Here is a 17,848-nt window from a genome sequence, read left to right on the forward strand (position 1 = left end):
ATTCTAATCTTTGCACATGTCTGCAGAGGGAAATCATCCACAAATTATAAAGCTGTATGTCCAAAGCCATACCTGCGCTGACTAATGATATGTCGCCACAATAATAAACGCGCATGTGCTGTGAATCCTACAGTAATATGTGATTAGAGTAAATATGCAATAAAATCTGATTAAAAAATGCAACATAACTCAGAGGAGGAGAAACTAAAGAACGTGTTGTGGGTGGACTTATGCATATAAATGCTGTTTGGATCTGTAAACTCTGCTCTGCCGCTGTAATAATAATAAGACTTTTTGCTTAATTTCCCCAGAGGATTAAAGTCTTTGCTGTCAAAGTTGCAGAAAATCAAGAACACGCACAGGAATATAAACAAATGAATTGTGTTGCCTTGACATTTAATTCTGCTCCATTATCAGTTTAATCTCACATATCAGACACTGAATAGTGAAGCTCGAGCCCAATTGAGGTGGGCACGGTGTCACAGAATTTATATCAGCCACTTGGATACTGTGCCTCAGTCCTATTTTTAGCCTGTATGTGTGTGTGTGCACATGCATGCCCTGTGTGTATGTAAGTGTGACAGCCTTCACCGGGTTGCCTCCCTAACTCTGTTGACAGTGGGTTTTCTGAGAGCCAGCAGCTAAAGCCTAATGTGATTACTGTCTTTGTGAAAGGGCTGGATAAGAGGTTAAGGGGTGGGTATGGCTCAGCGTGTGTGTGTATACGTGTATATGATGTGTGCGGGGGTACCATTGTGTGGATTTTCGTCGTCATATAGCTCTTTCTCAACACAGCTTGTCCTTTGAGCTGTGAAGGATCAGCTCACCACAGGCTTGCGATGAAGTGACTACATTGTGCGCCTGCGTTTGTGCTGTGGCTCCCACTGATAATGACTCTTCTGTCTTCCCACAGCTGAGGAGGCCAAGGAGCTGGAAGAAGAGGAGTCAAAGACAGGTCAGCCAATCCACACCTGGTCAAGGCTCAGCCTCTGCGTGCATCGGGGAGACCTGCTGTCTGTTTTAGCTAGCACTGGAAACGTAGCAGTTGTTGATCCACGGGTTTAATTTTCACATCATTTAGACAAAACTTGAAATATGTTGCCTTGCATAACTTATCACCCCCCTTAGACTCCACATTAACAGTGTTACAACCGAGAATTCAAGTACACTTATTTGGGTTTCACACCATCTGATTACCAAAAAAAGAGCAGTCCAAATTAGGGCGGAATCTAACGATTATTTTTTTAATTAGATGATTAATCTAACGACTAATATATTGTTTATTCTAAAGATTATTTATTTAATTACTTTTGTTTAGTCTCCAGTTTCCACGTCACTGTGTGATGATATTAATTATGATACAATTTATAATAATGAATTATAATAGACTATTTGTCAGATGCCTGATCAGAAAAATACTTCAACTTCAAAAGGATTGCTATGACACATAGTTTCATTTTACCACTGTATGTCAAAGCATCCCTTTCCCTGAACTGGAGAATCAGTATTTTTACTTAAGTGCTTAAAACGAGCAGGTGAGCTAACTTAACAACAGAACGGACTGCTTCAAAACATAAATCAACCATTGTTGAGAAGGTACTACAGAGGCCTACTTCTCACCCTCCATCTTATTAAAACAGCAAGTTTGAGTTTTTCCTAACTGGACCTGAACGCATCTCTCCTCTCCTCTCGTTGTAACTTGTGTCGTGAAGTGCACAGTGAGTAAGTGGTCGAGCAAGTACGAGAGAGAGAGAGCGGCCGAGTGACAGTAGATATGAGCAGAGCAGAGAGAAAGTTAAGCTAAATCTTGAACACCGTACTAGGGCTTTATTCAAAACGTTTGAGGCTCAAGCCAGCGCTCCCCAGAGCGTGGCGCCCAAGGAGACCGCCAGCAATGAGTGACAAGATCAGTTCAACTCGTCCAACTCGTTTTTTGTGACGCATCGACGCAGGTTATACAAATCAACGTATTTCCGTAATCAATTACTTCGTCCTTCCTTACAACTCTAAAATCCGTTCCCATTTGCAGTTTTAAAATGGGAAAATTAGGGGGATGAATGCTTACTCAAGACACCGTATATATATATGTATATATGTTTGTATCTTATGTAATCTTTTCTATTCAGCTTTGTGACCTTGGCATGCATGCAAGGCTGTAAACATCTCCAAGAACAGGCAATAGTGCATTTTATCCACTGAAAACAACCAGAAGAAATAAGTTGTGCTATAATTGGGCAGGCCTGCCAGACTGAGCCCTTTAACAGTGCACTTCATTTTTCACACCTGCAAAATCTCATTGAAAACTTGCTCTAGAATTGTGTTGCAACACATATGTTATGTTATTTACGCATATCGGGCATAGCACAGCAGCTACAGAAATATCAAATAACACGCAAAATAACCTTTAGTCTGTGTCTTCTGCCTTCTTTAAAAACAAGTCCAGGTGGCAGGTTGGTAGAGCCCCAACAAACAAGTAACTGAATGTTAAGTTTGTTTACCGAGGTGTGAGTGAACGCTGATGAAGCATGGCTGCATGTGAGAAATGAGACCAGCTCCAGGCACCAAATCCATTCAACACAGCAACCCCGTGGCATAACTCTTCCACTATTTGCAAGTGTGGAAGTGTTTGAGGCGGAGCGAGGGAGACGAGCCCGCTAATTTAGCGATGCCAACAAGCTGTTTTACATTACACGTTCCCCCAAAGCTACAGCTATAACAGTGAAATCTATCTTGTCTATAAATTTTGTGGTAACAAGTTCGACATTTTCCAAGTTTCACAAAATGCAGACAACAGTGCTGCCGTGTCCTGCACTCCAATGATCCTGTTTACCAAGCCAAATTGATTTTGAGTCCTGGCTGAAATGTGTTATGCATATTGTTGTCACTTGAAATAAAGTGCTTTGAATTTTTATGATGAATAATCCAGCCAAAAGGACAGACATCACCTGTGCGGTCCTTCCTCCATTTAATGCTACACTGGGTTCAGCAAAACAATTTTCTTAAAATCTAACTTGTTTAAATCAATCAATAAAGAAAACACCCACTCGGAGCTTTACTCTATATTTAGACAATTTGCCCCTGAACAGAGAGACATTTCACAAAGTGTTCAAAGTCGACAATTTAAACAAGGAAAGTCTACAGTCTGCTGGGGGCTCTGTAAGGCTGCACTAAAGTAGAGTGGCGCCTCAAGCTAAATGCTAACACCAAACATCCTCATGTTCAACATGCTCACCAACTTCATTTTGTGTGTTCACACCATAGACTGTATAAAAAGATGGACGACATGACAGCTCCCTAAAAGTGAAGCTAAAACATCTCTATCGCCCCCTGCTGACTGGCTGCAGTATAGGTCATAAAGCCTGCCTCCTCCATGTTAACAGATGGGACATGGGTCAAACTATAAAATCAAAATACACGCCAATTTAATGTTTCTCTAACATGGTTTCTCTTATTATAGTTAGTGCTTATCATGCTGATTTACATCCAAGTGTTCAATTTTTCTAACAAGTTTATATTTAATAGTTATTTGATGCTGTAAAAAGGATGATTGACAGCTCTGTTGACAAATACGGCTCCATGACAAGATTCCAGGAAGTTCCTACACATTGCCAAGAAATAGTCCAGCACAGAACCCCCATAACACTGCCATACGCTAGTTTTAATGTTTTGTTTTCGTTTGGATTTATTAAATGAGTAATGATTGAGAGTGATTTGTGGAGTAGTGAGCGTTAGAGGAACTGATAGGCAGATTTTGTTTCCTTTGGAAGGAGCAAAGCTTGCTGTTCTCTTTTGTTTCCAGTGTTTGAGCTCCGCCAAGCTAACAGGCTGCTGGCTGTTTAGCTTCACATTCACCATAAAAAAAGAGAGTTTTATCAACCTTCTCATCGCACTCATCACAAGAAAGGAAGTAATCTTATATCTTTAAATGTTGTTCTTTATACCTATTCAGTAAAAAATTCATGAGATTCATATATTTACGTTTGAAAGCAGTTATAGGTTCTGCTCACGACTCATCTTTTGCTTTTCATTAATGCTAGTGAACCATATCTTATACTTCTATGTGCGCCTCTTTTTCCGTGATGAGACTTGTGTGATATTTTGCTTAGTGTGACCTTATGAGACCAGAATTAATTTCCCTATTAGCAAGCAGAGCAAGCGTCTTCTGCCTGCCCAGCCTCAGCGACTACCCCTCACAAACCTGAGCAGTTCTCCCTCAAGCGTTAATGTCATTAGAGTTATTCATTTGACTCCTTCTTTAGTCTGATTGAATTATTTAGCCTTTCTGTGAACGGCAAAGTTAATACCATGTGATTTTAATAAGCTGAGAGGTGACGGCGAGTCTCTGAGTGAAGGGGGACAATGACTTTTATTCTCTAATGCCTCTCTCATGAATGTTTCAGAGAGATCTGTGCAGCCAGCGAGGTCAGCCGTCCCGCAACTAGTGAGACTTCATAGTTCAGCTGTAGCTAAAGGTGCAGGGGAATGGAGAATGGAGTTTGGAGACTGTAGTATGCCTGTACTCCAGTGACAAGACAACAACTTGCAGCCACCCTGCCTCTCGTCACCGTCCACGCACCTGGTTGATCCAGGTGGACGTTGTGGGCGGTGAGCTGGTGAAGTCAAGCTAATGGCCCTGCCTTCTGAGATCACTCTGTAAGCACTCCAGACAGGCAGCTTTGTTTTGCCATCTGGCTCCAATTGCGCTGACAAAGGCAGAGGTTCCTGCGTGAGACAATGGAGCCGAAATGAGCCCCACTTTAATAAACCCAGGATGATGGGGAGCCACGTTTGTGTGTTATCTTAATGAGCTGTCCAAAGGAGAGCGCGCCTCCCCTTTCAAAGCCAGCCTGATTCGAACAATAACCAGTGATAACTAGGGACCTGGGCCCATTCATTTGCAGTGGGGTAGCATCCCTTTGTTGCCTTTACAGCAGAGGCAAATAATGTTTAACAAACAGCACAGCTCCAACTCTGGATTCTGCTGCAGCCAACAGCAGCCTATTCACACACACATGTACACAAGGGCAAAGGGACACACACACACACACACACACACACGACACTCACAGATAAAAGCACTTTGATACACTAATCTACATCCACATGCCGAGATGTGCAGCGTGTATGCATCTTGCTGGCTTCATCCCTCACCTCCCCACCTCCCCCCCGAAATGTGTTCAGTAATCTGAGCATGATGTGCTGTTTAGAGGGGGCTGCAGTCACGCAAGTGCAGCTCCTCCTGTCAGAAGCTGGCTTTAGTTTGTGTGCACTAGCCCCTGTCTCCCTAAATCCTGGACTCTAAGGAGTCAGGGCCTTAGCAACAAGGCACTGGAAGAGAGTGTTAGTCAGTGACCCAGTTCTTTCATAGACAAAGAATTGTCGGAAAGAACAATTTGACACGCCCTCTGCAAAGGAAGCTCCATGTGAAAAACGGTTTTATTAACCCTCCTTAACCGAGGCAAGGTCCTGAGAAGGTGGAAAGTTAGAGAATTTCAGGCATTACTAATCTGATAGCAGAAGGAAGGAAGCCCCACCCTTCCCCTTCCCCTTCTCCTTCTTCGTGTTATGACTCCTTCATGCCAAGGCCACCACTGAAAGATGGATGACAGTTGCTAAAATCATATTAAAACCTCAAGCCCACTAGCTCATCACCTTAAATGTGTTGATTTTAAGAAGGTGGCCAGCTTAAGGTGACTCTCCAGCAGACAGACAGAAACAAGGACAGCTGTACCGGAGTCAAAGTCACCTCTGTGCTTATTATATCCCCCCTCTGTCTAGTCTATTGAGATATTCACATAGCAATGAAAATACAACCCTTTATGCAAGAGGAACATAGTATTCACCCTATGTCTCTTATGGGATATAAAGTGTAGCATGCAGAGTGAACAAATTAGGTCCGGTAGTTTAAATATTTCAGTGCAGGGTATGGCTGTATGTACTTTGTCTCTTTTAATATACTCCGTTATACAAACAGTTAATTAGCCATAGTTAGTTCAGCTTAATTGATCGAGATTAGCGAACATATTTACAAAACCACATTCTGCCGTTGTTACTGGATACTTCGACATATCTATGTCCCTTAAAAGCCTTTTGTACAAATTAAATCACCTTAGAGATTACTGATTACTGTAATGGCATACATTTACAAGCCCCAATTTGGACTACAACAAGTCTAGATGTTAGGTTGTTAGGTTACAATGTCATACTGAAAATAATAAACCTCTCAGAATTGGATTCTTGAAATACATGGCATCACCAGACCAAGGCTTATTAAAAAGTTGCATGCAGCACACTTAAAAATAACCCAGTTTGACAGACCTGCAGGTCACTTACATACCATTCCACACAGTAACAGTTCAGATTGAGTGGGCCTCAGAAAACAGCCTCAGGCAGCTCTGCTTGACATGCCCTCCCTTTTCACTGGCATCACATACTCAGCCACTGGGCTCTCCCTACGGTCACACATTACTGACTAAAGATATGTAAATAGAACATTCATGTTGCCTTCATTATTAGATGTGGGTCACAGGACAACTTCAAGAGTGCTAATTAAAAGAGCTCCCTGCACAACATTGCTTAGTAGCTGCAAACACATTATTCAACCGCAGCACTCATGTTCCTTGCTGTTTCAGCAGCACACAGTAAGCTTCATGTTTACTACTCAGTTTCCTCCAAGGGTGGAACTCTGAGAGATGCTGCTGCTTTGCTGTTGAAGGCCAATTAAGATTGGTTGTGTAATAATGGGGATTATAAACCTCCTTACACATGAATTGTATAGGTTTCATGTAACACAGGATTCTGTAATTATGTACAAATTGATATTTCGTCTGTGAGTGAAAGTGTTACATAAAAAAAAAACTTTCCCCCCCCTCCCGCTCCTCTGCCTCCCCTGCCTTGAGTTTGGGATGGATTTCATTAAGGATGTACTGCACACTGAGCTACTTTCACAACCCCTCGGAGGTTATCTGCTGCTCCGTGAGGAAAAGGCCACCTGATCATTGTCAGAAGAGATAGAAGGGAAATAGCAGCTCCTAAATCATTTGGAATAATGAGTGTTGTCACCGTTAATAAAAGCAGTCAAACCACTGAGTGCACTGCATCACAACAACGTGCCAGTCCTGCTGCCGGCTTGTTTGCATATTAGAGTAAGTAATAGTATATAGAGCGGTATTCTAAGAGGATAGGGGTACAGGGGTTCACAAGTGAGAGCGATCCTTTTCCTGGGATGAATCCCCCTGTACAGACACAATTTACATCCTCCTGCCATCCTAGCCCCCCCGTTCCCCCCTCTGTCATGTAATCTCCGCTCCTCTGACAGCACAGCCAAGGCCCGGTGGGAGAGTGCCTATCCATCTCACTACCCCAATCTGCCTCCCCTGTTTGGTTCCACATGAGCACTCAGCTGCTGTGACTAATTAAATAAAGCGCTGTGCCCTCTGCTTCCTGTTAGCCATGGCAAGGTTGGTGCACAGAGATGGAGCAGAGGAGGAGGAGGAGGGGTGCTGAGGAACGAGGAGACACAACAACAACTAGCAAGGCTGTAATAATGCTTTGGTCCATGACACCAAGAGACATCAAAGTTATATTGATGCTGACATGATTACCACTTTACAGCAGTTGTATCTCTGGCAAAGCTTTAAATAATACAGTATTTTGATCTCAAGTATTCATTCTTGTTTGTGTTCTTGTTTTCAGCCATGACACTGCTGAAAAGCTAAGGCCAAGAGAATCAAGGTGAGTTTGATTCAATACGTCTGTGAATCTACTTGTCTCTATGTACACCTGTGTCTTTATGTGCTGCTCAGGTGTCACACTCTTTTTTTCCTCCTCATCACCTTTGCCTTGTACTCTCGGCAGTAATGCTCTGGAGGACACAGTGTCTCTAGAGGCTCCGGGTAAGTGCCGCTATAATGAGGCTAGGCTGCATTAATTCAGCAGACAGTCGGGAATATGAGAAGTTTTGACATTTAGATTTCAGGAATCACAGGGTCACAGGCTGATATGACAAATCAATTTCATTTTATCTGCCATGCAAACATACATTTCCTGCCCTGCTGTAAGAGTCAGATTAATGGTAAACATTTAAGGTGTGACTAGTGCAGTCTTTTTTCTTTTTCTTTTTTGTACTTCTGTCTGAAACTATTCATATTCACTGCCATATTCATGAGGTTTTCAGTCTGCCAACTTTAGCTCATGATGAGCCACAGCAGCAGACCTCTTTGGTGTTACAATGAGAGCCTTACATAATGAGGTTAATAGCGTCCTTCTGCTACATTTAGGCAATGTGTCACTGCTTTTTGCTGGATGCTGGGTCAATCGTGAATATTACATGTATCAAAATCCATTAAAATATACCCAGTACTGCAGGAGAAAAAGACTCCAATATAGGCTGCATTAAATCCCCGGAAACGGATTTTATCCACAACACATAAATACAAACAATCAGTAGGAATATAGCAAGGTTAAAAATGGCCCCCATGTAGCTCATCAATGGAGACATATACAAGAAATACATGCTTTTCTAAAGACTTAGAATAATGAGGCAGAGTTTGCTCTGTATGTACTGTGTCCAGGCATTCAGCACCACGGACAGTTCCACTTCTAACACAGTAGAAGAAGGTGGTTAAGGGGGAAGGGGAGACAGCTATTGCTCCTTTCCTTGGCTAAATATATTTTTATGGTCAGTTTGGGGGTAATTTTTTATTAATTGGCAAACAAGGAGATTATCAACGTGGGAATTAAATGCAACACATTGTGCCATTTGACAAATGGGTGCTCCAACATAGATACATTTGTGGATACTGGTACTGTAACTGGCCCACTTGATTTGAACTGTGGCCTGGATTAGTAGATGACCCAGATGAACAACCGGACAGAAGGAAGAGTATTGGTAACTGGGATCACACTCAGATTAGTAACTTGATGCTCTTTGTAGAACATGTGGTTACGTAATCTGGGATATGGCGTGACCATACTGAGAGAAACCTCTTCTGTGCACTGAATTACATGGAATCACTAAAGATTATTCAGTCTGCCATAGATTGAAATATCTCTGGCATGCCAAATCAGAGATGCCGCCTTGTCTTCTATTGCCTGCTGACATCACTGCAGCTTGCTCTCTGACAGTTACCACCTGCTGGGCGCATGAAAAGGTGGAGGTGGACCAATTTGCCGCAGTGTGGATTGGCTCACACATGAGTTCCTTCTGGCTAGTGAAGACTGGGAAGTCTTCCCACGTCTACAGACCAGTACTTATAGTTTGATCTATTTTTACTCTTCTTCGGGCCCTTAGTTGAGAATCGTTACCTGGTGTTGGGCATCTGTCTTAAGGATGACCTTTCTTTGGTACTTGGGAAAAACACTTTCTCCTGACTTTGTTTGAATGTTATGAAACTATTTTTTCTCAGAGAGGAAGGATGGTGGTATATTTTCCCTCCCACACATTCTGTCAGACTGAGGCTTGACTGCATGGTTGTATTCCCCATTTTTTTTAGTGTCTCCACTCTAGTAGCAAGCTGACCCGGACCCCGAGCGGCAGCAGTAATACAGTGGCAGACAGGCGAGCATTTCCGTTCTTGATGGGAGCCAGGGTGCAGGCAGTGCTGGACCCCATGGCCCCTGGGGAGAAGAATGGGACACTCCCAGCACTAGCACCATGTTCACTCAACCATGGCCAGCCTGGTGTCAGGTGCTTTATCCCTTCCTGGGCCGGGCTCATGGGCCCCTGTAGGCCAGGAAAGCCCCAAAAGCTAACGGCTATTTTGGGAGTTGTAATCGCGGAGGATATTTTGGGCTTTCAAAGCTTTTTCCTGAGGATTTTTTTTTTTAACTTTTTCCTTTTGACATAGATGCTTTGATATTTGATGCTGATATTTTAGGAGACATTTTAGAGCCACTCCATCAATTTTGATTTGTCAGATATTGAAGATTTTTTGTTCCCTGCGGTGCTGGAGTGATAACAGGATGGTGCAGCTGGTCTGTCTTTTGTCTGGAAATAACTGAAAAACACTAGTTTATAAATGTAGCCGTTATCTGGTGAGTATTTCCTGTTAATATAATCGTATAATAAGGTAAACCTAGACCTCACCACATGCTCAACTGCATCTTAGAAGCTGAACAGATTTGATGCACTATGTATGTGTCCATGTTTGTGGAAGAAAGTAGAGAACATCCACAATATACTAATATCTCACTACACAGTATCTGTTCTCCCCTGCAGCCCTAACTCTTTTATTAATAACCAGCAGTTTGGTGTCAGTTGCGTGAATACTTTTTATTACAAGGTTGGACAGTTACAGCTCGTTTTTATTACACCCTGATTGGTCATTGCCATAAAGCCGCAGCATGCAGACCGAGTAGAAGATGATGGAAGGTGCACAAAGTCATTTCCTATAACTAGCCAAAATAAAGTCTGGCCAGTAGGAGTCAAAGAGAGGACATTTGTCATTACTGTAGTATCCACTGACCTTCACCGAGATTGTTAATGCTAGGTAATATCCTGCAAGCCCCCAGACCTCTCGGCTGCTGAATCATCCTGGATCAATTATTCTAATATTTGTGTGGCAGTTTTGCTATCGATTAATGCATTTATGCAGAGTGCAGCATATCTTATTTAATAAAGCCGAGCTCTGCATTTAATTAAGCCGTTTTAGAGTCAGGAGGCACTTTGTTTTCATAAACCTTTGCCTTATCGATACACGTGTTCACTCGTGACTTATGTTGATCTACTCGTACATTTATAGTGTCATTACCTGCAGCCCAGCGCAGATATCATAGTAAATGGCTATCTGCAGCATATTCAATATTTTGTAGATTGTGCGCTCAGAGTTTATGTGTGTTATCATAAATACTGCATGCTGATCATTAAGGCTGCTTAAGACCATAGAAGTGGTAAGTGAATAAAACATGGAATAAACTTTCTGAGCTTGTTGGTTTGAAATGTTTTTATTCCAGCCCTGCAGAGTTAACACCTTGTAGGGAAAGACCATTGTCATAAATGTCAAAGCCCCCCAACTTTGTTATCTGTAGTGCATCTTCAAACGTCACATAGCATGCTCTATCTGATGGCTATAACAAGATAACGTGATGCTTCAGGATGCCGAGTGAGTCGACTGGTTATCTCCCTAAGTTATTGTCTTTTTCTCTTCCGTCTTTGTATTTGTCAGCGGGCTCACGGAAAGTTGTGTAACCACAGTGTCTGAATAATGCTGGTTCAAGCAACACTTGAATAAAAATGCTGAATATCAGTGCTATTGTTCTTTGGGCCCTGGAGTTAATGCATCTCATCGCAAAACTGACTCATCTGACCTAAAAAGAAAATGATCTTGGAAGTAACGTCGTCAGGAGAAACCTTACAATTTTCAGGTGAAATTTTTCATTAGACTGCAAGTCCTGTGGTCATAATCTCAAATTATTACAGTCTTTTTTTTTGTTCTTTTTATGTCTAAGGGGCCAATAAGGAACGGTATTGTGCAGAACCTTGGCCAAGCCGGAGACGGCTGCAAATGAGAAGAGAATAAATATTATCCAAGGCATACATGAAGAGAATAAAGAGAAGTCAGTGAAATGAGGAGCAGCATGGACAGTCCTGGTCATCTGATCACTTCCAATAGGATTACAGATTACATTTACGATAACAAATGTGGCCTATAGGTGCAATTAGTGCCACATAATGGCCTTTTTCCAGCTCCTACAGCACAGTTGTGAACCCTTGATTTAATGTGCCTCTATATATTCATTTATACTCTGGCCTGTCATGCAAAGAATACATCTCATTGTTATACTTTTTTGCAGTAATAGCTGCTCAGGGTTTACTCTGTCCTGGCTTTATAGGGAACATGAAGGGAGAGATAAAAGGGGGTAAAATAGAGTGGAATTTAAAGGAGAATAGGGGTCTTTTTTAAAAGCCTGCTGCAGCCAGGTATACTAGGTGGGAGTGTGCTCTGGTGATTGGATTAGAATTTTTTAGTTGGTAGAAAGGATAGTGAAACATTAGGAGAGACAGAGGGGGGGCTCCTCCACTTCCTCTCCGCTATATGTGGCAGGTGAGGCCCGGCAGACACTGATGATGTCAGACAGGACACTTACGTTGGACTCTCTCCAGGGAGGTGTCTTGAAGTCGAGTTTGCCTCACCATTCCAGTATTTCTGATCTCTGCATTATTTATGTTTTTGTCTCAGCCATTTATCAGCATTTTTATACCTCGCAGCCTCATTCCACAGTACATCTCCGGTGATGGAATAGGCTGCAGCAATGATAGCCTCTGAGGGAAGCCAATAACCGAATATAGTAGCTCTTATTGATATCAGAAAAGTGTGGAATGGACAAGTGTGCTGCGTGGCAGCCTCTGCATACTGTTGAAAACCTTGGCAAACATCCATTCACATCAAAACTGTGCATTGAAAAATAAAATATAACGAGCAAAATGCTGTGCTGGCTCCACTTTCTTACCTCTATATTAATTTTTTAGGACATGAAACTGGTACTGCGTGTGCTGTGGAAGGAGTTGCACAGCAACTGAATCACTGATCAATGACAGCTAATGAACACGGCAGGAGTTCTGCTCTGTTTGCCTCTCGACAGAGAGCTGCCTTCTCCAGAGAGCTCCTTCTCTCCTGTTTTTGCCAGGAAAGCACAGGAGCCTTCATTGAAACCAACTGCCTCTGGGCTCAGTTAACTACCATAGATTACTCATAATGCAGATGAGAGACTGTGTAAAAGATCGGCGGTGTGGTGATGTTCAGAATCACACAGAAACGGAAATGCATGCACGAATACGGACTTTATTATGCTATTATATGCTATCAATGTATAGATAATGAAAAAAATCTTCAACAACAATAATATCATGAAACAATTAAACATCCAATTAATGAATTATCTACCCACACAAACACACATTCTCTGAGGTTATTCTATAAGGCTATACGCACCAAAGTATGCAAATAAGATGGCGCAATGAAAGTGGCTCTAGAAAGCAAAAGGCTGCACTGGATCAATAGCCTCCATGATAATATATGATATTGTTAAATATTGCATACATGTCAACACAAGAACGCCCAGCAGCACCTGTGACCCTGCAGCTCAGCTAATCCAGCAAATGTATGTTTTGCTTTGGCAATTGAGAGCTCCATGGTGACGACATGGTTGCTTTGTGTGTGCGGTCACCAGGCCACGGCCTTTGTCAAAACATATTAGCATCACTCACCTAATCCCTGTGCGTTTCTTTACCTACCCAACATGTCTAAAGAAACATATGAGTCTCCAGAACAGTCGGAAAATGCAGTGATCTCTGGTGTTTTGGCAACATGAGGAATTGTGCAATTTAAAATTGTTCCATTTACTGCAACCGACACTGTCTTACATTTAAAACCTGAATTGGTCACAAGTATTAGCTGGCCTTATTTACATAGATCCCAGCCGATTGTTCGCAAAGCTATCAAAGAGAAAATGTTCAGCAGCAGAGAATTTACAGATGGCACAAACCTAAATGCTGAACAGCCCCCCCCCCCCCCCCCACCCCCACTGTGATGAGAATATGTTGAACATGTCGCCTATTGAATGGTGAGGGCTGGCTTTGATGTGTAGCTTTCTGAAGTGTGCGCACATTATTGTGAGACAACAGGAGAAGTTGCAAGTGCTCAAATAGAGGAAGATAAACCTGCACGTCTCTGAATGCTTGCTAACTGCTTCAGTGTTTTTGTTCCCTGTAGAAGTAGAGTTACTAATGAGATAAGGAGAGCCGTGATCAAACATTCGGAACAATCATTAAAAGTCGAGTGCACAGAAATGATGCTGTTGAAATGCACTTGATAACACTGACTTGAGGTTTTTTTTTCCTCTGATGAAACGGTTAGAATTTATTGTTTTTCTTTCGTTGCATGCCGCTGATTAGCTGTGCATCAGTTATTTATTATTAAGTTGTGCATTATTTCATATGACCTGTGCAGCAGCCCACTGTGTATCCTTTATGGCATATAAAATGCCACTAAAAATGGCAAGTGTGCATCTGCCATGTGTTTTTTTTGTGATGATGCCACGGCTAAGTGCAGCGCTGACCTCTGTGCATACCTAAAGTGTGCGATGAATTGGAGCTGAAAGTGAAATCATTGACGTAAACACGTCACACTCCTTCAGTCATTGCTCTGCTCGGTTCAGCTTATGGGGTGACAGTCACCTTCATGCTGCATCAGTCACCAGCACAGGTGGAAGACAGTCACTCGGGATGTCCTCCCATGCCTCTTAATATTCATCCAGACAAACATGTTGAGAATATAAGTGGTAAAGGATAAATGGTTGAATTGCTTTTTGAAATGGCCGGCACCCCGGTGTGAGAGCGGAATAAAGTGCGACTCTTTCTTCTCCCCTCCTTCTACCTTTCTCCTGAGACTGAGTCACCTCGCCTTTGGGGTTTACCACAGGAGTCTCTTCAAACAATCCTTTAGACTTAAGTGAAGAATCAAGATTAATGCACCTCCACGTCCCACCCAGGCTCCAGGGGGAAAAGCCCTATAATTAACGACAGGGGGGCTGCAGGCTGCTTTTGGAGAGAGGTCAGGGGTGGGGTACCTCTAACATCGAACAGCTGATAGAGGTGTTAGATTTTAAGAGTGCAACACACATGGCTGCTTTGGAAAAACAGAGGTCACTGAGTGACCAGTCCGATTATTATTAGTGGGACAAATTGGAGGGACCTGTAGCAAAGAGCTCAGCCATTAGTGCATTGAACATCGTGATCATTGTTACATGTATAGAACTATGTGAACTATCACAGAGGCAGGCGATCATACCCGCTCCTGAAGAAATTTTACACATATCTACAAAACCTTGTAACATCTTTAGTAAATGTAATGTAATGTTAAACTGCAGTGTACCAAGGACAGGCTGAACAACACGTTTTAACATTGGCAGGTTTGAGACGTCACAAACCTAAGGAGCCAATCCCGTTAAAGAGCGGGGTGACGCTATGCATATCATTATGTGTAACCTATGGCAACCACTTCAGCGGTGCGCGAGCCAGCTGTAACCGTCATTGTAATTTTTGCAAATTCACTCCTGACGACTAACGTTAACGTTACTACTAATTACTACATTTCAAGCTAGCTAAGTTTCAACAAGTTGCCTCTAAACGATGGCAGAGACGTGTTTTGTTTTTGCGACGGAGGGGGCGGTTGGAAATAAGCATAGTGGGCGGGGACTATGCAGTATCGGGAATTTTTAATGAGGGAATTATTTTGCAGAAAAAACACAATTTATTATTTCAAGCAGAGCGTTTTATATGCCTTAAAACATGACTGGAGCTGGTCTTTAAAGCTAACATTCAAAAGATTAGCTCTGATAGGCCTTTTGAGCTTAGCTGGGCACAAAGACTGGATGCAGAGTGAAACTGCTAGCCTGGTTCTGTCCCGGGGTAACAAAATCAACCTCCCAGAGCACCTGAAGCTCACTATTTGATATGTTTTACACAAACCACAGTGTAAAATAACTAATAATTACTTATCATTCGTTAACTTTGACCAGCAGCTTCCTGGAGGTTGCCATCATTGGTTGGTTTGAGCTGAAAATGCTTTCTGTTCAGCCATTGTATTAGACGTCAGAGCAGCGGTGTTTGCCTCTTTATTCATTTTGATGATCAGCTTTAAGTTAGTTATGGCAATTTCTAATGTCACTTATGTTTATGTAACTGGCTTCATATTAAAGAGGGGGGCTGGAGGAAGAGGAAGACAGTAAAATACTTAACCTATTTGGCAGCGCACTCCACACAGTTAACTTGAAGGTTATGTATTTACACGCATGGTTACGTCTTATAATAACAGCCTCTTCTTTTTCTTCCCACGCTGATGATGCTAACTGCTATTTAAATATATCCCACAAGCCACCGTTTTGTGTCCTGCAGCTCCCAGGGGATCATATGTCCGATGCAGCCCATTACTGTCAATTGAATGATATAAATGGATCCATAAACGAGTAGTGTATTCACTGTGAGTAGTATACATTACACTCTGTAATTATCCATCCTTGCACGGAGAAATTGTCATGGTGTGTTTGATCATCTGGTAATGATCTTAACGTATCACCAAGGTTTAGCTGCCTCCTCATTATCTGGAATACTTCTCCAAGGTTATTCCCAAACATTTACTCTCATGGTCCCATGCCTGGTGTTTGTCTTTAAAAGGGCCTCTGATTGTTTTTAGTTTGTCAAAAAGCAGCAGGCATGCAGTTTTATAGAGACGGGGAGAAATGGAAGATGGCACTTTACATTTCAATGTAAATGAGGAGAGAAATGGGCACAGTGTGGATTTACAACGGTTCATTAGATTGGATCCACTGTGCCGCTGTATCTTTCACGTGAACAATCTCCTATAGCCCGAGTAAATTAGTGTTCAATCTCCTGTACCTGCTGTAAATGAATCTGTCCATCAGCTTGTGTCTCAGGTGCAGGAGTGGAGGAGCCGTTCGGCCCTGACACGGCTGCTTTGGATTCACAGACGAAGAGGAGCATTTTGTTAAACACTTTAGCTGGAGTTAACTTTTTAATTTCAACTATCCAGAAAAAAAAAGTATCTTTTCAGGGTATTTTTTTAAATGACAAATTACTGGGCTGTAGCTGATAATCCAGTGTGTTTTAGTCATAGACTGTATGGACGTAGGCACCGTGACGTCCACCATTTGTTTCTCGACTGTGAAAATAAAGCCAAAATTTAGTTGCCGCCATTTTTTTTACTAGAGCCTGAAATGACCGAACTTGGTTGCGAGGGTGGTGCTGCAGAAAAGTGAGTGGTTGGAAAACGCCAAGTTATCATAGCTTAACAGTTTGTGCCTGTGGCTGACTCATTAGCTTGTGAATGAGCTAGTTTAACTTCATGTTTCACACAGAGGAGATTCTGTGTGTAGCGGTGACTGACTGCAGGTGTTTATTTATCAGACTAAAGAAGTAGCGGACTCGCTGCTCGCTGAGAGAGAGCAGCGGGTGAACGACACATAATAGGAAACTTAAAATAACCAGTCTCCTCATCACTATGGTTCGCTGTAATCTCTCTGGGGAAAAGTCAACAACTCTTGACTCCTTTATAGTGGCCAACGATTAAATTAATGTTTGATAAACACGACGCTTCTTGCACGGCCATAAAGTTCCATAAATCCCACAGAGAGATTATTTGTCTAAATTTTGAATGAAAAAATCCCCAAAAGGCTCCAACAACACAAACAGGTGAAGTTAAGCTCAGTGTCTGTGTCTGTGTTGACGTCTAGCAGACAGCCAGCAGGGTCAACCTTTCAATCAAGTGATCCGGCCCCTATGATTTAAGACTTAGTATAATTAAAATGGGTGTGTTATGAATATGTCACCAGCCGTACAGTTATCTTGAACAATAAAATTAACTATTTATAACAAAACTGCTTTTTGTACCAGGCTGTAAACATGTTTATTTCTGCTGTAAAAATGGGCATTTTCCCATCTGCCATAATGTTATTTCCTGTTTTCTGGAGCCAGCCTCAAGTGGCCACTCAAGGAACTGCAGTTTTTTGCACTTCCGCATTGGCTTCATTTTTCAACACCGGAGGTTGCCGCTTGGTTTTATTTCACCTCCGACCTTCACCCCCGACTCCGGCTTGTCGTTGAACGAGGTCCTTGCATCTCTCTCAGGTCATCTAAGGTTACATTTGAATGTGATGCATGTGTGAAAATTGCATTGTATCCATTTGGGTGATGGATAAGTTGGATTACCCTTTGACAGGGAGAAAAATGGAACCAGACATTGCAGCACTGCTGCGGAAAACAGCTTTCCAATTTGCATAGATCCCTATCATGAGAATTGACAGAGTTTATTACTGTTTTAGTTTTACTTTG

At 42.3% G+C, this 17,848-nt stretch overlaps 1 protein-coding gene across 1 annotated transcript in view; it reads left to right on the forward strand.

The window, feature by feature from the left end:
* The window catches only part of cd276 (CD276 molecule), a 71,926-nt gene that overhangs the window by 52,252 nt on the left and 1,826 nt on the right, over positions 1–17,848 (forward strand). The window contains exons 6-7 of the mRNA XM_069660885.1: positions 914–955; positions 7,696–7,734. Coding sequence (XP_069516986.1) covers positions 914–955; positions 7,696–7,718 — 65 coding nt within the window. The 3' untranslated portion in view covers positions 7,719–7,734. The remainder of the gene's footprint in view (positions 1–913; positions 956–7,695; positions 7,735–17,848) is intronic.

This window comes from Semicossyphus pulcher, unplaced genomic scaffold (assembly GCF_022749685.1).
Source record: "Semicossyphus pulcher isolate SPU_LCO1_2020_fin unplaced genomic scaffold, fSemPul1.0.p SCAF_1, whole genome shotgun sequence".
Taxonomy (NCBI): domain Eukaryota; kingdom Metazoa; phylum Chordata; class Actinopteri; order Labriformes; family Labridae; genus Semicossyphus; species Semicossyphus pulcher.